At 32.1% G+C, this 25,665-nt stretch overlaps 1 protein-coding gene and 1 non-coding gene across 6 annotated transcripts in view; both read left to right on the top strand.

Moving 5' to 3' along the window:
- Positions 1–25,665, top strand: part of LOC123713185 — a 35,890-nt gene that overhangs the window by 5,989 nt on the left and 4,236 nt on the right. The window contains exons 1-2 of one of the 5 annotated variants that reach the window (XM_045666734.1): positions 9,713–9,778; positions 24,679–25,070. The exons of 1 other annotated variant lie outside the window; for it this stretch is intronic. In XM_045666734.1, coding sequence (XP_045522690.1) covers positions 24,830–25,070 — 241 coding nt within the window. In that variant the 5' untranslated portion in view covers positions 9,713–9,778; positions 24,679–24,829. Of the gene's footprint in view, positions 1–9,712; positions 9,849–24,678; positions 25,071–25,665 lie in introns of those variants that run through there. 3 more of the 5 variants (XM_045666732.1, XM_045666735.1, XM_045666736.1) reach the window with 3 other exon arrangements.
- On the top strand, positions 6,740–6,823 carry Trnal-cag. The gene has a single exon. It is a non-coding gene; the product is annotated as a tRNA-Leu (tRNA).

Below are 25,665 nucleotides of genomic sequence, written 5' to 3'. Positions count from 1 at the left end.
TTCGCACGTTCTAGAATTGTGCAATCGTAAGCAATCAGTAGCAAGCCCGCCCAGTTCAAAGTTCTCGAATATTGTTTAGAATTATTCCCAGGGATATATAAGCGAGCCGAAACGCGACTAGTCGCCTTTAGTTTTGAATGCGATAACACGAGAGAAACACCGAAGCGATAAAGTGAATACAAGTGATAAAGTACTGTGTGAAGTGTGCATAAGTGAAGTAATTAGTGACTGTGTTTTTGTGAGTTATTAGTGCATCTCTGCAATTAATTTGTGCCCATAAATTCCTCATTGATTTATCAAGAAACCTTTGAAGAAATCTACGGCATTTTCTATCCGATCCCCTAGCTCGTAACAGTATTTAGGACTGTGAGCTTGGCCAGTTATCATAATAAACGGGACTTACTATAGTTGGCCTACTAACTACTTAAAGTCTTACAGTACGTAAGGATAGAGTATGTCTTTTTGTAAGTAAATAAGTAATTACTTTAGATTAGGTTAGATTTAGAATCGAGACTTAGCGCTAAGTGTGCCTTCCGTTTGTCAAAATCGTATTGCCTTTGTATAAACTCTAAAGTTTACACGTTGTACACGAGATAAAATCAATGAAGAGGGCCGAATCGTACTTGACATTTATGACTATTATAAAATGTATCGGTATTGCTATTTTAGACTAAAATTGAGACGGCTGATGGCTACGTTATCTCGTTCGTATATACATATTAAGTTTGTCAAGTAAATAAAATACATTTTTGTAATGAGAAATAAAGTTCATTAAACATTAGTTTTGGTTAAAAATATTAACAGACTTTGTGTACCGGCTAACTTCCAGCTATATTGGAACACCAGGGAAGTCTGATCAAATATTAAAAATCAATCTACAAAAGTAAGGAAAGCATGCAAAGCTCGATTGTAATTCACTTGACGCTTAAAAGCATTTCGGACCAGGTTTTCGATTGAAAACCAATAACCATATTTGCAGTGCAGAACGTTAAGTAAGTGGCCATAATAATAATTATGTTGTGTGAGCTTCCAACTGTTGTATGAAATTTAATTTAACTTAGTTATCCTTGCCATCTTAGGATTCAGTGTCTTTGTCTGCTTTTGTTTGGATTCATTGTATCAATCTTAAATAAGATATATTAATTTTGTAAATCTTATTATGTTTGTTTATAACCTAACAACAGTAGATTACGTATTGATATTATTTTTAATATCACTAATCTTTCCGGCTTATAGTACCGTACAAGGTGAATAAATTTCAGCTAAGCTACACAGACCCAATCCACGTAATTTAAGTGGTCCGAAGTTAAACGGTCGTACATAATTTATGTTTAGCCGATTACTCTACTTAATCGAATGGATAGTGGAGCATTCCTTGACAATTATCACACATTTTACCCATTTCAATACATTGATATATATGACTCTTACGCTCCTGTATTCTAGATTATTCGAACCCGAAACAATGATATATTTAACTACTTCTCTAATAACTGGTTACTACGCATTGATCTTTAAAAATTCCTTTATTAACTGTCACTATCTGTAGCTGTGCAGACCGCGCTGACTGGGAATTCGTTTAAGAAACATTTAAAAAGATTCTACTAGTAAACTTACGTCATATTTGATTTTATGTTGTGCTTGATTACATATTTAGTGCTGTTTGCATAGTTTTGTGTGTCTATTATTTTGAAAGATGATGAAAGATGCAATAAAACCGCATATTTCCATCCTTTAAAATAAATCAATGGCGCTACAACCTTTTTTTAGGTCCGGGCCTCCGATTTCTGCATTCAGCATTCCGTGGCTGACGCACACCGTCGGCTTTTTGGGTCTAAGTCAAGCCGGTTTCCTCTCGACGTTTTCCTTCATCGTTCGAGCGAATGTTAAACGCGCACATAGTAAGAAAACCCATTGATGCACAGCCGGGGATGGAACCTACAACCTCGGGAATGAGAGCCTCACGCTGAAGCCACTAGGCCAACACTGCTCATTTCCATCCTTCGTCTGCTTTTATTTTTTCCCCTGGATTGCGATGTAAATAAAGTATTTATTATAATACTAATTATGGAGCCACAAATCTAAAGAAGATATATATATATCATTACCGATGCATTGCCACCTATGGAACAATGCGGTAGGTAATAATAAGTTTGTGATTTTCGTGAACGTAAACTTGAGATATAAGCAAAAAAACTTTGCTTTGATAATATTAGTAATAAATCATCGTTTGATATTTTTCTATCACTCGTTCCTTGACTGATAATTAGAAAAGTCAGTATAGTAGCATAAAACATTACGCATATTTAACAAAAATTATATTTTTCATTGAAATAAAAATAAAGCCTTAGTAAAACCGCAAAGCGAAAAGCTATTAAAATTCGATTGAAATGGTTGCCTGTCGTCATGTCTTATGTATCCGTGCCAGGTACAGCTTAAGTATTTCTTGTTAAGATTTGAAAACAATTCTTCGTTAAATTTCCATTTTCAGCAGATTCTCCTTTCTTTTCAAGGGATTTTTTAGATTTTATATAAAGGCGTAAAGTATTCTTTATATTAATGAATTGTCGCTTCAAATCAAGCAATTTGTGAACAGAATCCAAGGATTGTTTAATGAAGTTTAATAAAGCTATGAATAAACTTTTGAAGTGATGGCAACATTTATTATTACATATTTGGAACGTTTACGTATCTTTGGTTGGCAATTGAAAAGGAATATAGAGTTTAGTAAGGAACATTTAACAAGGAATATAGGGTATTGTGTCAAACACCGAGTAAGTTTTTAACTTGTAGGTTAAATACTGATAAATATCTGATACTGATAAAGCCTTTTTATAAATATTTCCACTAAATATAATTGTGTTACAATTGAAATTTGTACATTCAGAAGAAATTAAAAAGGATAAGAAGAATTACAATCATGAAGCTTATGTACACCAAATAGTTTTTACATTATGTTTACTTAGAAGTAAAGTTCAAGTAAACGAATAAAAGGAAAAAACTAAGTAATATATCACGTATAGCGAGCAAGTTACTAAATTGTAGTTCAGCGTACCTTTTGGCATAGACAAAAAATACCTCGAGTGAATTAATAATTTGAACGTGGGATTTATTATTGGGATTATTTAAATTTGGGATTAAACCACTTACCTTTGTTACAGCAAATAACATCATAACAATGAACTAGCGGCTCAATAAGTATAGAAAAATAAAACTAATGCACGACTTATTTTTTGTCTTCGTAATCTTAGTTTGGATCTTCAATAAAGCTACAAGATATTTAAGTAACCTTGGTCTCCATTACCAAAAGAGTATCACGCCGCGCTCGAAGACATCATACGCCGCACTCTTGCCTCTGTCAATATTGCAGCCATTTTGGAGCTAATAGGCATTCCAAGGGACGATGACAGGATGCCGAATGGGATGTCTTTAATCCCAACAAACATTGGATGTGGACTCGTTGCCCAGTCTTAGCTCCCCCGGATAAGCACAAAAGCTGGCGCGAGGAGATGGAAGATAATAAACGGCAAAAATATGAGAATCTTTCCCACAACTTCAAATTTCTTGCCTTGCGTTAAAGGTACACTGCCACAAGGACCCAACTACTTAAATTTGTTTTAATTTATCCAATTTGAATTATTATTATTACTATTATTAAGGTTATCCGTCCGGTTTCTCACTGTTTCGGTTTCTTCAATCGTTGTTGGTTTTTCAGGCAACTGCCACTGCCACTGCCACTTTAGAGCTTCCAGACAGGCTCGGGTTTATACGGGTTACCTCCCTAGTGAGTGGATTCTGTTTTAAGGCGCAGAATATTCGCTTTTTGCCCTGCATCCTCAGCTCATCTGCAGCTCTAGGTAGTGGGCACGCGTGAGCGTGGCTGCAGCAAGTCCCAGGTCGTGCAGGGTGGACGACTAGGACGTGGATGGCTCGGACTGGTCGGGGTTCTGCTTACATTGGTGTTCCACTACGTAACACAGCAGAAGGTTTTTTTTGGCTTTTTCTAGGCAATGCTGACCTCACTCCATCAGCGATTCTCACCAACACCATCCCCAACTTCCCACCCCGAACTTCCAGGTTCGCGATGGAAACTCACTGTGGACGCCGTCTGCCCCATCTAGGCGTTATAGGATATTAAGTCAAGTAAGTCAATTATTTAGGTTAGAAATAAGATAAATACATAAAAAGATGAAGTAACAAGTTACCATTGTTTATGTAAACAGTATTTTTAATAGTATTTAAAAAACATTTGTATGGGTCAAGTTAACTTGTTTTGTGTTAAAAATTACTCTTTTGAAATGCACGGTTGTGATTAGGGAGACTTGTCCAGTTGTGGTTAATCTGACGGAACAAGGTTAATCGCGCAATGAATGGCTGGTTCGTGTCATTTGGCTTTTCGCCAATGCTATTCAATAGCTTTACGTAAATACTACAGGTGTTGCTTGTATAGCATTCATTTAAATCATATCATGAGAATTAGTATAAAAATTACACTTTAATTCTTCTTTGGTTCTTCAAGCAAAGTTTAGCGGTTAGAGTTTAACAAGCAAACTTGCATCGTATTGCTTATAATATGGTGTGGATAGGAAATATGTATTTCGATGGGTGACGTCACATGAATTTAACCTACTTATGTACGTGAAATTAACTCATTTAGTATACGAAATCGACTGATCTTATTCACGAGTAAACAATAATACAGTAGCAATTTTACATATTATATGAAATATTTATTGCAGTGTTATGAATGCATAATATCATTTCTACTGGCAGTATTTTATAGATTTTACACTGTTTTAGAGCTGATTCAAAAACTTCCTAACTTACTTACTTGAGTAACATACGTTTTTAATAGTAGGTATTTTATTAAAATTTACTTTTTAATAAACTTTTACTTTTTTAATCTTACTAAAATCCAATATTAACTTAAGTGAATTGAATGGTTAACTCTTCATTAGGGCACTTGAGCTCGCGGCTAATAGCATTAAATGCTGGTGGAGAAATAAATTAAGCTCAACATTCAACGCGGGCCAAACCGTTCATATGCAAAAGAAACATTATAAAATATTAAGGTTAAATATGAGAAACAATACTTAATTAATATGATGTTATAAAAATACAGCCTTATAATGTAGAGTGGTACACGTACGAAGCAAGCACTTTATATGGTGAAAATGCTAAATAGTTTTAAGTGCATCTTAATATTTCTAATTTTCGATAAACTCAGTCTGTTGCAAAAGGTCTCTGATCTTGCTAAAATCAATGCCACTGACAACCGCATTTGGTTACTCAACATATCTTCTGTACGATTAAGGCATCCGTAGGCACATGGTTCACGCATGTGTTAGCATTATAATACAGTTTGTCCATTCTATATCATGGTATTGTGCGTGTTAAATTTATTTGACTACACTGGCTACTAAAAATTTGTATTGCTTTCTATCTACCAAAGTAGTACATGTATTGTATATTACTATCATAAAGAGATAAATTTGTATTTTGCAACAAATAAACTCAAAAATACTGGAGTGAAAATTTATTCTAAAAAATAAATGTTCAGTCGTGCAAAGCTACGTCAAGTAATCTCAAATGTTACATAAAAACTCATCAAAAATACTGTTCGAAATGTATATTTTAACACATGTATTGTTAATAGAACTTTTTGTTACATTTCAGCTGAATTTACAGTAGTATTTCATAATAAATCAACAAGCAAATGTAGATATAAATTTTAGAAACTGCGACAGTACCAGTGTGAAAAGAGGATCAACGTGCCGGTTATATCATCATTTTTTTGCTTCGCATTCATCCATTAATTTCATTGATTCGCAAAATTATATGCTTTTAATTCTTTCATACCAAGATTACTGTCAACTACTCGTTCTTATAATAACATAACACTGTTGTCAATATAGAAAAGGATAATATAACACTGCTGCAACCACAAATCCCACGAGAGTTCATTCCGCTCTACATATTTTAATTTTAAATATAAGCCGACCATTACCTCCGCTCAAATTACCAGACTATCGATAAAAATCAATTAACGATAGTTAAGTTACTTATACATATTTAAGTTAGTAATTAGAAGCTTAAACAAAATCGCACACTTGAAGCCAAAATTAGACCTTTAGTTTTCACTACACCTAATTGTATCTTTGTTATAAGCTCATATTATAAACAATTAATGCCAGCTGACTCCCAGCTTCAAAACAAGTGTTTCATTTAACATATACTTAAACAAAACTACAACAACCGCCACCAAAGTTTATTCGATGTAGTATAATATATTTTTAAGTGGCTTTGTTTCTTAACTTAGATAAATGGAAGAACGACGTCTACCATGTCTAGATCGATACGTGTCTGAGAAGACTATCTGCTCAAACTTTTTATCTATGAAATTAAATTGTCTAATAAAGTATAATACAGAAATCTGTAATATACATAAAGACACATTAAGTCTAAGATTTGTGAAACAGCGAGAACATAAGATGTGGTATGAATGAGATGTAGACTTATTGACTGTAGTTTAAGAAATAGAACATAATCTATAATTGAGTAATTATGCGCTAAGATAAAAAATGTCATAAAAATGTTTGAGGCGGTTAATTTAACGTTAGCGTTTGATAGTTATTGTTACTTATTGGGACAGCTACAGGAGCTAAATTTAATCAATTTATTCTCTTTTAAAAAATAGCTTCCCCATAAAATCCCAACAAAATTCAATTGAAGTTACCATGTCAGGATGGCCGAGCGGTCTAAGGCGCTGCGTTCAGGTCGCAGTCCACTTCTGTGGGCGTGGGTTCGAATCCCACTTCTGACAGAAACCTATTTTTGTAATCAATAAAATATTATCTTTCATGTAATTCATGAGTTAACTTTTTTTAAGCTGAATTTTGATCCATTTGCCATTTCTCAAATTTATGCAGTAACGTGATTATTAAGTAAAAAGTTGAGTAGGTAGTGTTTTAATAATGTATATATATTATATTTAAAAATGTTATTGTGTCAACATCAACAACTATAAAATAATAATTATGAAACTAATAAATTATGAAATGTTTAATAATATTTATTATGCCGATAACATAATATTGGGTGTTAGCCAATGTTACCACGTCTCCAAAAGCTATTTATATTATAGTCCAAGCTGGATGTGCTATCAATATACTATAATTGACATGACACATCTGGTAAATAGAGTAACAATCTATGTTTGTATACAAAGTCTTGAATAAATAGAGATTACAAGATCTCGTGACGATTTCAAATTTCAAATGACAGATGTAAAACACATACTCATAGCTGAAAATAAAAGACTATCGTATTCCCATAGAGTAGATTGTCTTCTTCCTTTGGTTAGCTTAGAAATAACCATTGAAGGAGATATATATCAAGAGTTATTCTTAGCAAATGACTTTAAGTATTAATGACACATACAAGTATATTTAAATTGTAATAATGAATTCTTATCTGCGTATTTTTTACTATATTGGATCACTTATTAATTATTTCTCAAAATATGATGATACTTTAGTAAGTTGATAACATCAGGTTTATTGTATAAGGCAATAAGATATTTAAGATCTTTAGTAGTTTGTTTTAAACCTCCATAAGTACCTATGACGCAAACATTTACAGAAAATATACAACAATTCAATACAGGGAATAGTAACATTGTTTTTTTTTGTACTTGTTTGTGCTTGTTCTCTGCCAAATTAATAACATTAATAAAATTATATTAACTGTTATTAGAAATTTTAAACAGCACAACGCCGTCTACAGTGATAATTTCGAAGTTACCTTTTTCAGAACCACAAACACTTTCCTTATTACTACAACTTTCCTACAGATGGCGCTCACTTGTAAAATTTTAAAACTCAGTTCTAATTGTCGGCTTACAGACATTATTTAGATGGCGCGTTAGTATGCATTTCAAAGTATAGACTAGTCAAGACCTAGTTCATATAATTACAGATAGTAAATCTGTAATAATACAAACTGACGTAATCCGTCTAGACTATAGATTATAGTTTGTATTAAATGCGTACAATATCGTAGCTACTACCTTTATCATACATATTATACCGCTTGCGTTGGCTGGTCTCTTATTTATACATTCAAAAATGTTTTTGTTTGCATTTGACACACGGAATTTGTATTTACGATAAAACCCAACTATAAATATTTCTCTTCCATTTCCATATTTTGTGAATCACCAAATAAGATTTCTGTTAATTTCTAATAAAACCGTTCCAAAATCGTAAACAAGTAGTAAGTAATAATATAAATAGAAATTATATATACAAAATTGTATGTCCTATATGCTTACAATAAACTGAATCACGAAATAAGTAATCACAAAATAACTATAGAAGATAAATTCAATATTGCTCTCCCCACATCTAATATTGCCTAATATAAGTTAGTAAGAGTAATAGGTGTCAGAAAAGATCTGTGGTAACAGTTCGCCAGCCCCAACGCATATAAATTATTTCGGACTTATGACGATCAAACCAATAATAGGACTTTAATAAAAATTCGCTTGATCACTTCATGTTTTTATTTGTACTTAGTTTAGAGTTAGTAACAACAAAAAATATAATAATTTTAAAAAATAAATGAGCACACGAGGAGTAACTATTTAATTTTAAATATTTACAATTGATAAACTTGAGTTCAGTAAATTTATGGTTTGTTATTGAGAATAATTGATGCTACGCGCTGAGAGAAATGATCTACCAGTGAAACTTTAATAAAATTGTTGCTACGCGCTACGAGAAATGACTCTACGAGGTTCGTCATAGTCATCAAAGTTTTTTAGATTATTTGTTATGATTGTGAAAACTATGGTGTAACATTTCGTGATAGGTTAGTAATAGTGAGATACGTGAGCAGTGTGGGTTAAAGGAGAACGTAGTGACAGATGTAGGGAATGATTAGGTGGTTAAGACAAGTGGAACTGATGAGTGAGAAGCGGTTATATATATATAAGTAGGATATACAAGGCAATCAACACTAACGAGCATGCATGGTGAATGTAACTGGATTAAGCTGGAGAGGTATGTCAGGACCATAGCAAGTGAAGATCTCTCTGGTCTCTCCGGGGTAGGTGGGGTAAACTCCGTTGGGATAAAAGGTCTGATGATATAAATACTTATAATAAAAATTATAAATATATATTTGAAGCCAGAAAACTTCATTATACTATTTATAATATAATTAGATGTGTTGGTGAATAGTAAGAAAATCAGTTGACGCTTTCTATTATTACAATATATAGTATTAAACTTTTATAAATTTCTTAGTTATTTAAGTCCCACTTTCATATTTTAATAAACTTATATACTGTGTTTAATTTTGTTAGAAATCTTTATATATCTGTAGATAGATTTAGTGAACAATTATTCATAAGTTGTAAAAGATTAACCCCTTCAGATTTCAACTTACAAGTGATATTGGTACACACACTAACAAACTTCGTGTCAGAACTATCGGTTAAAATAAATATTATCACAAAACTCGTCCATCGAATCCAACTCTGCCTTTATATTTCTAAGAAATCATTTCACGACTTTGTCGTTTTGATCTATGATTCAAGTAAATCCCTGACCCCATTTCTGTGATTATCACGATCGAAATCATCGATATACACCATAACTGACCAACGGTACAAACCGTGGAAACAGTCTTCAGTCGTCACACGACCGCGAAACTGATATGTCTTCTGCATAACAAAACTTCGTTCTCCGATTTTAATGAATGAAACTTTTATTCGGTATAAAAAATGTTGTCGTTAGGTTTTTAAGAAATTCTATTGTGAGTGTTGTGTAGATTAAAACATTGTGGTAAGACGTAAATTAAGAGAAGATACGTCAAAATTAATGAAATGGCGCGAAAACGTTTTGATGGTTATGGTTTTAATGAAATAATTTTCCAAGGTTTAGCGAGGAATACTAAGTACCTAAATGTATGTACTTAGTATAAAAAATGTTGTATGTATTTTCATAGTAAAAATCAGTCCTATTTTTTGATATCATAGTAAGCTGTAAATTGTTATATGTTTCTTTAATGAACTGTGCTATTTTATTCAAAATAAGAACGTATATACGTTCATCTTATACAAAATAAGGCTAAGTACACATACAGTTAGTACATAATGGCGATATTTTTTTCTTTAGAGTTCTTATAAATATATTTTATGTGTCATCACGGACATAATAGAATTAATGATTACCCGTATTCTATTCAGAAGAATCTAGGTTAAACGTCTCATACATAAGTTATATTAATAGTAAGATTGTATATTATCGGCTCTAAGTTTTTATTTACTATTTTTTATAAATTACAGTTTATACAAAATAAGTAGCCAACATTAAAAAGAAAGGTATTATTCAAAAGAAAAAATAACATTAACTTTTGTGATAATAACAAAAGTTTTACTATAATTTTCAAAAATGTTCACCGAAACCTACACCATTTTTTTACTTAACCATTTGTGGGTTGTAACCACTATTTGTTAACGCAAACAAGCTAATCTTAAACCCTATATTTCGGATATCTTGTGAGTTTCCTTTTGTTAATTATGACGTTCGTAATAATTTTGTATAGGAATGTTCAAAGTAAGCATAAAAAGCACTCAATAATACAATGTACTGATTTATAACCACTGTAAAAGCAGCCAAGTGCCGTTTATTCCTGGATAAATAATAATTTGAATACATTCAAACGATCACGACACGTCTTTGGCTCACAAACCATTTTCATTGTAAAAATAAACTTTGGAAATTAGTAATTCGAATAATATTGCAAGCGAATAATGCATATTATACGTACATTAAACATGTTTATGTTAATTAAAAAAGTTTATGTTATTCATCTAGTATCCTTACTAGATGATATTAGAGATAGAGACTTCCCCTGAGTCGTTGTTAGATTAAAAAAATGCCAGGCCACCTTTTATGATTTTGAGTATATGGTCCATTTCACTGTTTCACTGGGTATAGTGATGGTAGGATGGTACTAATGTCATTCTTTTTCATTTTGCCGACTTTCCTGTTGAAATAGATTCAGAATTCTCTCGTACATTCTTCTTCATTCGCTCTTCCTGTCAGAATGTCGTGTTAGTGGCGTCGCACTACTTCCTCCACTCTCCCCTGTCTTCGGTAAGCCTCTAGGCCTGGGTGATGGTAAAACCTGTAAGGGTCTTAACTTAATCGTTTCGCGATCGACCGATCGTGGAGCGGCCTCGAGGTCTGGTGCCCGCCACTCCGCCTTTCTGGATCTCTGCGTGAAACTTGTCCAAGTCCACACAGCTTGTTGCAATTTATTGTGACGTGTAAAGATATAAATAATTATGGCAAATATTTTGTTTATTGCTTAGAAAAATTTAGGAAAGAGTAAAAGTAGGGTAAGGGACCCTTGAACCTTTATATAAGGTCTCTCTTCCATCGGCACCTCACGTCTGAGCGTCGTGGTCTGCACGGAAGCATGTGGAGTGGACTATCTGTTTGCACCGGTTTTTTGTCCAGCACCTGTCTTATATAGTTTTGAGGATGATGAGTCTCACTTGGTCGGTCCATCTAGTTGTACGGCCACGTCATTTTTTGTCTTCTGTGTTACTAACCACGATTAGTTTCTCCAAGTTCTTATCACCTCTGATCATTATATGGTCGAAATAAGATACAAAGCGCTGTCGGCATATGGTACACTGGCGAGATCTTTTGCGGAGTAGGGTCAGGATTATATATTTTTACATATTGGTACGGTATAGTACATAAACGTTTCAATAATAAACGAATTTAATAAAACGGTAGATTTATTCCACAAAACAACAAAGTAACAATCAATCAGCCTTTCGGTAAACACATCAATCAAATTGTATCAAAGGGAAAGAAAAAGCTTTTCTATGTTTTTATATATGGAATTTTTCTCTAAAATATGTAATCATGTCCATTAGGTTCTAAAAAGGTCAGCAGATGCGTTCACGTACTTTTTTATTTTTAATATGTAATTTTATTTTGACATAAAAAATAGTTAAATACAAGGTGATCTTAGAAAATAAAATAAGAAAAAAATTTCATGAAGGTATAACCGACTAGAAGAAAATAAAATAATTTAATTACTATAAACTAGATTTTTGAATAAGGACTTGACTTCTTTCAATCAAAAATAAAAAAAATCCTATGTTCTTTCCTAAGGTCAAAAGTACAAACAAATTTTACTTACTAGAACATCAATTAGTTAAGATTTAAACTAAATAACATGTATTAGTTGTAAATATAGTAGATAACTACAAATTTTGATTGTGATTATACATCCATCAGATAATGTTGATAATAATTATGTAAGTACTTAAAAATAATCACAAAGTATATATTCGCTGCTATAAACAACGACGTTTCACAACCTCGCTCTCCTATGTAGAATAATCAGAGTCAGAAAATATTCAGAATTCTTTGCGGCATAATCATTTATTGGTTTTAACTTAAACTAACTTAATAGGCTTAGGTTCTCATAGTGACTCATTTGGGTCGGTAATTACTTATACAACTATAATATGTTTTATCGACTCATAATAATCAATTATAATTCCAAATGATGTAAAATAACTACAGGAGGGAACTGATGAACTGAACTGACAATGTACATTGCCTAGCTATTCATGACCCAAGGGTCGGTAATTGCTGCAATAAATCAAATTCACAAAACTATATCCGCTTTAATTTATTTTAAGTTTTACCTTTTAATATTCAAATCTCATATAATTTATTGCTAAATGCATAATATACATAATAATTGATATGGTTGTCTAGACTGAATAACTGTGGATATTATGTAGAAGCAGAAGATGTCTTAACCAACTTATATTACTATACCAGGGCTAAGTTCCTGTGTGACATGACCTGCGCAATTGCTTTCTCAAGCTATTAAGCACGGAAACATTACTAAATTGAACACAATACCGTGAACGTGTAATTTCTTTACAAAATATATTTTTTACAATTTAATAGACAAAATATATGCAACATCAGTTAATGGGTCGGTGAAACCTACTGATTTTTTATGGTTGTTAATAGGTACTTTGCCGGGCGATAATCTTTCTTGTCGTTGCGGATAGCCATGGGCGGCAGTGAACACTGAGTTATATACACTTTCTCACCGTCGCACTAAAACTGTTTCAGGGTTTATTACGTCGGAAAGAAACGCGCAACCTTTTGTGGGCACTTAGTTCCTGAATCGCTTGTGAAATATTAGAGAAAGGTCATATATGATATTAGGTTAAGTTCGAAGATAATATTAAAAACAATAATGTTACTTGTGTCAAGATTGTGGGATCGCGTGACGTCAGTATTCTTATACTTGTAATGAAAGTAGTTATGAATTTTGTAATTCATTTAATCGTGTACAATTTTAAGGATGTACATACTTCTACATTCTTCATATATTTTCTATTCATATTTACCGTAGACTGTTGATTGCATTAAACACGATGAAAACTTGTTACACTGTAGAATAATAAGGATGCACTTTAAAGCGCCTGAACGTGATCTGAAGCGTTAAAGTTTTCGCTTTTGTTGCTTGAACTAAGACCTCGCTACAGGATATCTTTACTTAAAAGAAAATAAAAGTATATTCTTCAATCATCGCAAGTTTTAATTGTCTTTATTTTAAGCACATTGTTTTTATATTAACCATACGGTGTTATATATATATATAGGTCCATTAAAAAGCGATATGTTCAGTGTTGAGTTTGAAATATTTTCTTTAGAAGCGACTAGAAGATACCATACTAAAATAGTCATAAACTAAGATGTGTAAAAAAATAAAATTACGTTTAAAAAGTTATAAGTATTTTTTTAGATTAGATCGATATCTATAAAATATACGATAAATCCCATTGCTATTAATGAGTGAGAGAAAACCAATAAAACGAGTGTTTTTCATTTTTATTTTTTATAGATAGAGTACAGAAAAAAAATTGGTGTCTTTGTCCAGTCGTGTAATTCTAAGTTTAAAATAAATAAATCAATCAGTGGCGCTACAACATTTTTTTAGGTCTGAGCCTCAGATTTCCGCTGTTACATTCTCATGCAGTGCGAATCTTCGAAGTCCTCTCATCATGTCTGTCATATGTCCATAAATAGTACAAAGGTCTATATATAATTTTATAAAAATCTAAATTCATATATATTTTTTAAATAAAGAAAACCGCATCGGTATTTTTTATCGGAGTCGAACTTAAAGTTTTCAAAGTCAAAACTAATCAAAACCCACTTAAACTTTTTCCGATTCTACGAAGTGAGTTTTATTTCTGTAAATAATTTTCATGACGTATATCTCGACATTTATTTTAGTTTACCCTATGCGAAGAAAGCCTTAGTACCAAAATTTATCTGACTAGCTTAGGAGGTTTATTAGTGAAGACGCGAAAAGCAAACTGCCTATAACTATTTTTTTTGGCAAGATTCAACATAAGCTTTAATATAAACTTACTCTGTCGTCTATCAGATAGGGTATTGATAGGTTGCATTTATTTTTATATGAAAGTGTAGATTGCATTGAATACCAATTGCGCAAGAACCTTTTTAGTCTCAGCCTCAGGTTTCTCTGTTCTGTGATCATTTCTAATAGGCAAATAGGTGATCACCTGACACTCACGACGACTTTTTGGGTTTAGACCCATCATGCTGGTTTCCTTACGATGTTTTCTTTCACCGTACGAACGCGTGTTAAATGCGCAAATATGCAGAAACCGGTAATCGAAACTACGATTCCAGGGTTTGGAGTCGCGCATTGAAACCACTAGGCCAACACTGCTCTTGCATTAAATACATGAAGAATTGAATATTGTTAAATAAATGACTGACAAAATGTTTTTGACTGACTGACTAACAATAAACGTAGACTGATTTCAAGCTACAAACAAAGTATTATTTGACAAAGCTAAAGTATTACCTTAACACAAAAAATAATATAGTAATGAAACAAACCGTAGCCCAAACTCAATTCCCATCTGTGTAGCTACGAAAGCTATAAAAACAATATCTGTTCTACGGAGCGAGGGTGAGAATATAAAATCAAAGATAACTTTTACTAAGACTTTAATGGTCTTTGTTATTACGAAAGACATAACGGCGTGTTTGGTTTGATTGACATAGGTCAATCACATCTCGTACGCGTTGACACCCAACACGATATGTATTGTTATTATAAGAGTATTGTTTGCCCAATCATAATGAAACGCACAGTTTGGTCATAGCTCAAGTCGTATTAGCTAGTCTATTAACTATTCGTTTACGTATTGTTCATGCGACCCTGCATGTCCAAAAAGGCAAAAAGCATACCGCCCTTTTCCTTATTATACTAATTAGGGACGCGATACTGTACTTTGTGTCCCACAAATCCTTGATAAAAAATCCACGGTGTGACCCTGGCCTGCGCGATAATGGACGTCCTTGGGCCTGCAATAGTAGTTCATGTTTATGCGGTTAAATCCCCGGGGACGTATTAGATGTTTTTGGTCATTTAACGAGGAAAACAGTGGGAAAGAAATGGAGGCATTAACAATGAAATATAATGTTACTTTACATTAATACACAATTTACATAGATCAGTGTGAGTCTGGTAAAAAGTGTGATTCAAAGTAATGCTCAAATGTGATTTTCATTCTATTTATTTATCTAGGTGTAATTAACTTCTATTTGTTAGACTGCTAGAAGTGATGTGTATTTAAGACCGTATGTCTTAGTGCAGCATTATTATCTACTGAAAATGAGACATAAAGGGATAATATCTTACTTGCCGTTTCGAAAGTGATGATAGGTTTATGAAAACAGTTTGTTACTGATAGCTGACGAGTCGGCTATATAAAATGCCATGGGAACGAAAAGATTGTTCAAACAATCGATTATAAGATAATAAATTTGGTTTAAATAATTATTCTAAGCCAGGACATAGATATAACATTTGAAACGGAATCTAAGGGCGGTCATGGAGGTCTTAATCTCCCCTGATTCGAGGACACGTTTTCGCATTTTTACGCATTTTTAATATATAAATAATAAAAATAAATCAGCGCTACAACCTTTTTAGGTATGGGTCCCAGATTTCTGTATCTGTTTTATGATGATTTGTTAATCTAATTGGCAAGTAGGTGATCAGCCTTCTGTCCCTGACGCAAGCCGTCGACTTTTTGGGTCCAACGCAAGCAGGTTTCCTTACGATGTTTTCTTTTACCGAGCGAATTTCCGAGCCAATACTGCTTTTTAATATATATTGTTAAAAAATAAGGTTTTACTTGCGGATATTTATGGATTATTTATAAAAAATATATCGATTGTTCTATCTAGATTATTTAGATAAATATTTTTTACTATCGAATTCTAGAACACTCGCAACTCACACACGGAGGGCAAATTTCACCTTTGAATAAGAATTATGCAAATTGTATGTTAGTACGAATATAGCGTATGATATATTGTCTACGCACGCACGTCATTTTTGTGAGGTGCGTGAAACAGGCTCAGCGCAATTACTATAATCGTGAGCCTTATCTTAATAGGCTTGGTTAAAATTAATGAACGTACACTGGAAATCCGTTCGTGGCAAACTCATTTGAGCATAACAATACTAAATATTCTCTCGTATTATGTTAATTGAAGTGCCATATTATTTGGTAAAATTATGCGTTCCAACTAATGCGAACATGATCGTTTCAGTCACTTTAAATTCTTGAATTATAAGATAAAGATTTATTTAGCAAAGCCCAGACAAGAAATTCTAAAGCGTACGGGTTATTTTGGTTTTATTTCTTTAGAATTCAACAATTGAATTTTTAGAATTGTGCAACAAAAGATTAGTTATAAAATTGTTATGTGTAATTTATTAGACAAGACTACAACACAAGGAATGATATTATGGGGTCCTTGTTTGTATATACAAATATAAATGCAGGAAGTACCATACGGCCATTGATGTAATATTGCATTGCAAATGCTGTCAAAATGCCAATCATACCAACCAAAATTAATGAACTTTAAGGAACGTTGAAACATTGTCCTCACATTGAAACATAACGAAACGAAACAAAACTAAATTATCATGTTAAAATGAATAAATTAGAGTCATTGCTGGACTTGTTATACAATGTCTTCGCATTAGCATAGAATCTATTAAGGACACACCTATTAACTTTTTCACAAAACTTTTGAATGTCACGAATTGGCCGAGCGCCAGACGTCGCTAAAAAATACCTGTAATTTGTAAATAGCACTGGGATAAGTTCGCGGTTCAACGTTTAATTTAAAAAATCTCTCACACACACACTCACACATGCCAGCCATATCCGCCACGTGACAGACGACAATGACAAGAGTTTTTTGGATCAGTTAAAAAAATGAATTGAAACTGGTTTTATCTATCATTAAACGTTTTGTTTAAGAGTACTGTTGTAATTGAAATTACATCAAAACAAACATCACTTCATACTTTGTCAATGAGCCATGTAGACGTAGACGAACTAAAACTGTAATTTAGATTTCACTTTCCTACGTTCATAGATATTAGTTTCACGTTCCATATACGGTTCTTGGTTCTTTATAAATAGTTTCGGGGTAAGTATCCCTGTAAGTACTGGTGATCATTAATATTGTGCAAAAGTGCCTGTCAGCAAGACCGTCGTCACGCTTACCTCGAGTTGACACTCCAATTATATTTAGTTAAATTTATAGATATTGTAACAACTTTATACAAACTTTCCGAAATGTACCGAATGTACATATTACGATACAAATATATCTTCTATAAGTAGTTATTTTAAACCGGCAGATTATTTATTAGTTATGAATTTATAGTAAGTAAAATAACTAAGCTTGACAGGCGACAGCTAAAAAAATATTAAATAAATACACAACACATTATTATGTTAGACCTGGAAAAAAAATTAAAATGTTTTCAACACGTAATGTAAATATATCATATGTTCCCTTGCATTTGGATTTCTTCCAAAAGTTGACGTGGATTACGATGACAATTTTGTGTCGTTTAAATTCGTCATACTGTTTTTCAGCATTTTACACATTTATATTTTTAAGTAGGAAATAATATTTTGGTACATTTTCGTCTTGTCCAAACAATGTATTTTGAATTTGGAACACGCATTGAAAATCGGCTCTATTACTTGTTTGTTGGCACTTGCCCCATTGTTCATAAAAAAACACTATCAGTGTAATACTTTTTTGACAAATTTTGTCCTTTCATCTCTTTCATTCAAATTGTGTTTACGCTTTGATTGAAATTATAGATAAGTGGTACAAACGGTGCAATTAGGTTAATTTATTTGTTTGAATAAGGGAGTTGTAATATGCTGTCAAAGTTACATTAGAAATAACATTGTAGTTAAGATCTATTACTTTACCAAATCTGTTTGTTGTACCTTAAAAAAAATATTTAAAAGATACATAACTAGAGCATTCTTTTTTTGCCTTGAGGACATTTAAAAATTAAACCTACTGACTCTCATAACACAGTAGACAAATTCATCAAATATCATAAAATTTTACATTAAATCCGCAAATTTTTAAGAGCGCAATATATCTGCAGAATGCAGAATTTAAAAAAAATACTGTTTATTTTAAAACATTAATGAGTATTTAAACTTGCGCAATTTAATGAGACGTTATAGCAAACGAGGTCAAAATTTATTTTCTATCACAAATATTTTTATAAAACGTAATTTATAATTAATTTTCATACGCACTTAAAATGATTTAATATTTTGAAATATTTGAAACTTCATAACTTTAAAGGATTACTGACCCACATTAAATGAAAATTAAGTAATGCATTTATTAGAAGCATTATCTTACGGTTATAAAGGCTTATCTAAGCTCGTCCTTTGTAATGTCGCTTATGTCGGTTGCATTGCATGACTGGGTAGGAATAGGGCTAGGCAAAGGCAAACGTTAACGTTAGACTTAGTTATTTTGGTCAACATTTAAATCAATCAATCAATCAAAATACATTTATTCAGATTATTCTTATTGTTTAGATAAGTCTTAGCGCATGCCAATGAATGTCCAAAACTTTTACAAAATTCGTGAAAGAGCAAGACTACTCCACCCGTTCGCAAAACAACCAGGAGGACTTGTTCTGAGAAGCACGGGCAAGAAAATCAAAGATGTTGTACATGAGGAAACTGACATGTCAGGCACCTTGTCACCTAGTAGCTTATACCGTATGTTTAATGTCTAAAATTAATTCTTTTTTCAAATAATTATATGACATATTCTTATGAGAGATCCACTTATTGAGCTATTCACAAAGTCAAAATTTCTGACATTTCGTAGATCCTTTATACACTTTTATTTTAAACGAAACAAACGCTAAATTAACGTTACTCTTAATTAAATCGAAGTTATAATCTAAAATTATGACGTATTATATAGTTGTATCATAATTTATTGCAGTACCTGATCTTTAAGTGAAGGGGATGCTTTTCATTTGCTTGGCTTCTATTTAATTGGAAACTTACTTTGATAACTTTAGTTTTCGTCAAATAATTGGGACCACGGATATCTGTATTTTTCTCTCAATACTTAATTTAGTATACTACTTACTGCAAAATTTCTACAACCACCGTGTCACCGTGACCACGCACGCTGTAAAGCACGCGAAACGTCGGAAAATTTTAAATTGAACATTATGTAAATAATTATAAGTTTATAATAATAATAATTCAATCCGTATAAAAAGTGTTTTCTTAAAATTCCTACAATCTAAAATAAAGAGAATCGAATCAGTATTTAAAGAGAGACACAAAGAGTAAGCTTCAAAACTACAATATTAAGATTTCGCTGTTTACTCAATCATAAACAAAGGACGTGGTGTGTTGGATATTTGCCAATTTCATCTACATACTCTAGTACTATAAATAAATTACTTTACTTACAAAAACAATGCTACTAGGATATCATGAGAAATTGGAGCTTATTTACTAAATATGGGTGTGACCTCGCACTGTGTGGTTTTCGGTTTTAAAAAGGGCCTATTGAATATGGGAAATATATTTTTCTAGATTCTTAGATCTCTAAATCGTGTATTTAGTTTGTCTGTCTCTAACACAAGGTACGAATTACATGATAGAGAAGTTTGTTTGTCTCTTTAGGGACATGGTTTATTTCGTATCGTATTGATTGTATTATTTTATTGCTTATTTTATTAGATCTTAATTATATTTATTAACAGAATATCTGAGAGCTCAGTTAAATTCAGCATGAATAAGAACTAAGCGATTAAGATATCCTAAACTCAAGGAAGTTTCATCGTATTTCGAGACTGGAGTTATATATAACTATTTCGAATACTTGGTTATTTAATTTCAACTTAACTTAAAAAGTTTGAGATTTGCTAAAAACTCAAGAAATAAACTAGACAAGAGAAACATACTTATAGAAGACTAGAAGAGAATTTCCTAAGGTAGGACAATTTATTCGGAAAATCTTACTCAATGCAAGCATATATAATGACCGTTATCAGGCTCCATTTCAGCCTCGCCGAACTTCTATTTATCTGAATCAGGCCGTCAACATTATCACTTAAGATTTATACGTGAAAACCACATTCCCATTTTAATGTGAGCTTTATTTGCTTAACACTTGGGTAAAATGTGTATTATAATAGACGAAAGTTATTACGCTTCATTTACATATTTAAATTTAAGACAACAAGTAAAATTAAATTTAAATAGTAAGATTTTGTAAATTATAGGTAGATCTCCTTTAGGTATTTGTAAGAAACGAAGATTGTAAAATTTTCAGCTTTTAAATAAATGTGAAAGTGTGTAAACGTATATATTATTAATTATTTCCTCTAGGAATCTGTAAAATTAGGTTACATTAGGTAATAGTGTAACAGCTTGTTACTAACAAGCCTATATGATATCTATAAGACCACCAAAAAGTTTACAAAGGTCCTACACATCAAAATAAAACCTTTTTATTTGATAAATATCACACGCAAGAAGGGGATATTATGCTTTATGGGATATTACGTAAGGTCATGCCTGTCTTGAAGAGCCCTAAGCGATATTTGCTGCTCCATACTGCTCCAGCTTATGCTCGGGCAAAGAAGACATTTCTAATGCTCATAAAAATGTAATACATTCGCGTTCAAGTCCATTTATAATATCTTGAATTAGACAGCATTTTAATACAAAACTCATATTTTGAGTTCTCTTCAAACAATCTGCATAATAATACCCAAAACTTTTCAAACTGTAGTCCTTATCCACAGATGTTAATTTAAGTAAATGTTTCTTAGCTTTTACAATATTCATCGAATTAATTGAATGAATATTTCATTTAGTTGACTCGTTCAAGGATAATTACATTATGACATTAATAAAAAATAATTAAAAAGAAAATTAAAAACAAATTTAAAATGTTTGGTCTCTGTGGCAGTGTACCCAATTACTACTACAGAAACGTTTATTATAATTGTATTAAATTTGTGCTATTACACAGAGGATAAGTGGTGAAGAATCCGAAATAAATACGAATTGAAAACGATTACGATTAAATTTGATTGAACGACGAAGTATATGGATTATGGACGCTATTTTTAATTTCAAAAAAGCTTAAGGATGTTATCGACTCGATGTGCTTTATTATCTTGTCTTTTTTCCTCTCTTCTTTCAAATATTCTACCTAGATTTTTTAATAATAAGAACTGTTTAATAATATTAACGGAAACAAAGATTTGTATGGCAAACGCAGAAAAATCGTGACAAGCGTGAAGTAATAACATCTACATACAAATTTGTTTGTCGATCAGGGAAAAGCCTTACAGCGTCGTAATTTAATTTCATAAAATGCGCTAAATATCCGGTACGTAAAATGTATACTTGAAAACAAATCTTATTATATTTTATCTAATACTGTTTTTGTATCACGACGACATTTATGATTGGTATAGTTTTTTATCCGAGCTATCTACAAGATACAACTATTGAGCCGGCCGCTATATATACGCGTAGAATCGTATAGTTATAGTAATTGAACTGATATCGGCAATTTCATTAGACTCTTCTAACACAAAGGCACAGGGAATCGTTGGAGATAAAAGAGCGATTGTCTCACCTAAATAGCAGTGGCAGGTCTGACGCTGATCGAATTTTAATTGGCCATGTGGATTTCAGAACTTAATATAATTGATAAAATAATTATTGAATTTAAACGATATGATTCTCCTTTGTAAACCAATAAATACGGATTATTTTATTAATCAGCGTTCGCCTAGTTTTTAACAGGTCTTAAACGTATGGATCGTTCGAACCCACACAACTATTTTAGTTTCAATTTTGGCTCATACAACACAGGAATACATCCAAAAGCATATATACAAAAATCTAAGACACAAACGTATGGCCTCTTGCTTATAAAGAAATGTTATAGGTTCAAAATTCTGATAGCTTTTTAAAAATGTCTATATATATTTTTAATAAATAATCAATCTGTTTTGATTATTATATGCCTACTACCATATATACGTATATACACATTTTTATTATTATACATTTCTGGTCATGCAGCCTTTTTATAAGGGACTATCCAAACGATTTACTATACGTGAGTTAACGACAGTCGCCGAAACTGTCTAAAGCATTAAATAGCAGTTATATTTGGTATGATAATCAAACCAAAATAAAAAAAAATAATTAGTGCTATAACCTTTTTAGGTGACCTGGGCCTCAGATTTCTGGATTATTGAGTCTGACACATGCCGTTGACTTTTTGGGTCTAAGGCAAGCCGGTTTCCTCGCGATATTTTCCTTCGCCGTTCTGTGCATAGCCGGGATCGAACCTACAACCTAAGGGATGACAGTCGCACGCTAAAGCCACTAGCACTATTGCACTAACGAAGATAATCAGTAAATAAAAATATTTTTGTGTAATTTAACTTATCGGATAGAATAAACTTCTTGGTTCAAAATGGTGTCGCTTAAATCGCGCTTTTATCAGTGCTTTCGTGTTAGAAATTGTAGGAATGCACAACTCGATTCTTATCTAAGCACGTGAAAATCTATGTTAATAGCCTTTACCGAAGGTTGCACTGAATTAACAATGCCTTCCATTCACGATGGGCTGACCACTCGATTTTTTCACAAATACCAAGCATACTTTACGATTCGAGCAACTATAATATGTCGAAGCGGTTTTTGAATTTTATCATTATTTACTATTATAAGTTATGTTTAATTTGTAAATGAAATTTGCTAATATAAAGCCTTGACTTATATGCTTTATATGTACCGTGATTTTCTCTTTTATGTAAAACGTTATTATTATTATCTTCATCGAATTCTAAATATCTTTCGCAGTGAAAATAGTTAACTTTGTATAAAGGATGGCAAAGAGAGAAACTAAACTTGCCTTTTTAGATAATTGTGCAATAAAATAGAAGCAATTCGACAATTTATATTATTTTCTAGTTCAAATAGAAACAAGAAATTGAGTACAATTTACTTGAAAAGTCTAGGGATTGATCGTGCAATAAAGGTCCGATATATTGGTGTAAATCAAGAGGTTTATGAGCCTTACCGCCAGTTAGTTGCCTAAAGGACGCCTACTGCAAAAGTCATACGACATAGCGTATTTCTAAAGAGATATGGTCATTGCGCTTGCATACCTATTATCTTATCAACAAATAAAAACTTTTTCAACCAAAAAGGGATATTTGTACAATAATCGAGCAACAGAATATCAACATCCTAAAGTAACCCATAAAAGATACAGCTTGAAAAACATATTTTTTAAATCTATCACTGACTTCTACAAAAAATGAGTTAATGAGGCCCTTTAAAATAATTCTGTTTCAAAAACTCGTCGATTTTAACATACAAATTCGATGTATTCTACATAAATATAAATTAAAATAAAATTATATGTAAGTTAAATAAATGTCTACTAAATCTACTAAAAAGAGAACGATAAAATACTTAGATAGATATAGAGATCTATGTTCTTTAAAGATATCATCTAATTTCCCGCCAGAACTTTTGTTTTATGTCAAAAGTCAAGATCTCAAACTTAACACAACTTCTAGTAAAGCTTTTATCTTTATTGAATACCAAATTTACTACAATTTATAGAATTAGAGGCAAGATAAAATTAATATTTGCTGATATGTAGGACTCTACTATAGTTTTTATATATATTTTTTAACGTCACAAATAAGTATAAAAAGTGGATAAAAGGTAGGGCAGAATATGTAATTTTTACAGAACAAATTCTATCTTAATTTATAAATACGTATGAATATAAATTAATGTCTGTTGATAAAATATCTTTTGATAGAAACCCGTGTTTACCGCACCATTTAATGAAACACTAAAACATATTATACGACACGATGATGGTTATGACACTTCATGTGATCGATTTTCGGTATCTACTCATAATTATTAATGAAAGCTGACAACTGACCTTAACATACAGTTTGACGCCGTATAAAGAATTGCTGCTTGTGAATTAATTACATACTTTGTCTAAACTTTTAAAAAAATCAATATAACTTACAGATGGTTTAGTCAAGCAAATATCTATTGATGTAAATTAATAAAAGGATAAATGAATATGTGTAACAATATAAAACTCAGTCTTACCATAATGTTTACAGTAAACAAATTGCGTATTGAACAAACTATTAAAAGCATAGTGCGAGAGAGACAGAAAGTTAGAACATAGCCAAATTAATTCTTAGGCATTTAACTAATTAGTTATAGCGAAGTAAATAAGTGCGAACGGGATAGTTGTGGCACGCATCCAAGATGAATTTGATGTTTCGGAAGAACTTCAGTACAGAGAAGACGGTTTCGAGCGGAGGGGGTGGGGGGAAGGCCAAGGGAGCGTTGGGTGCAGGCAGGAACGCGAAACGCAGGGATCGCGACCGGTTCTCATGCATGGAGGAGCATCATTATAGAACCCACCTTTTCTTCTCCGCACCAAGGGCCAGTACACAATACAACGAAGGCTCAGGTAACTCTGGAAGTAAGGATCGTAGTTCCAATAGTGAGTACGTGTGATCAGTGTGGGTTCCGTACAGTAAGTTTCTTTCATTTCTCAATGCGGAATCAAATAATTGTTGTCTTTAAACTCAATACGAAGAGCATTTTGAGGATTTCTCTTTAATCTAATATCTACTATTAGTATAAAATCTTAAGAGTTATTTTGACATTATTTTTTGTGTTTTATTACCTACCTTTATGAAAGTAATTAACAAGAAGCTGTTTATAAATACATACGTATGTCAACAGACTGTCGCTTACCAAATGTTCACGCATGACGTAATTGGGCCAAACTGAGAGTCGTGTATATATTATAATTAGAAAAGTTAGTATATTGTAATAAATACTATAATTTATGTAATAGTGTATTATGTACTTAGCTTTCTATGATTAACTGGAATGAGGCAGATCTATTGAATTTGAAAAAATGCTTAACATCGAAGCAAATATCTTAGAAAACTTCGGTCATATATGTTTTTCTCTTGTATAATCAATATACGCCTTTAAATTAATAGGTAAAAAGAAGGATTTGTTTGTTATTCTAGGTGTGTTAATGGGCCGTGCCTAAAAACGCGTTTCGTGCTATGTAGATACAATGA

The sequence above is a fragment of the Pieris brassicae genome, chromosome 8 (genome assembly GCF_905147105.1).
Source record: "Pieris brassicae chromosome 8, ilPieBrab1.1, whole genome shotgun sequence".
NCBI classification, from domain to species: domain Eukaryota; kingdom Metazoa; phylum Arthropoda; class Insecta; order Lepidoptera; family Pieridae; genus Pieris; species Pieris brassicae.
The sequence above is the reverse complement of the archived record's forward strand: the minus strand, read 5'-3'. Positions and strand labels throughout refer to the sequence as shown.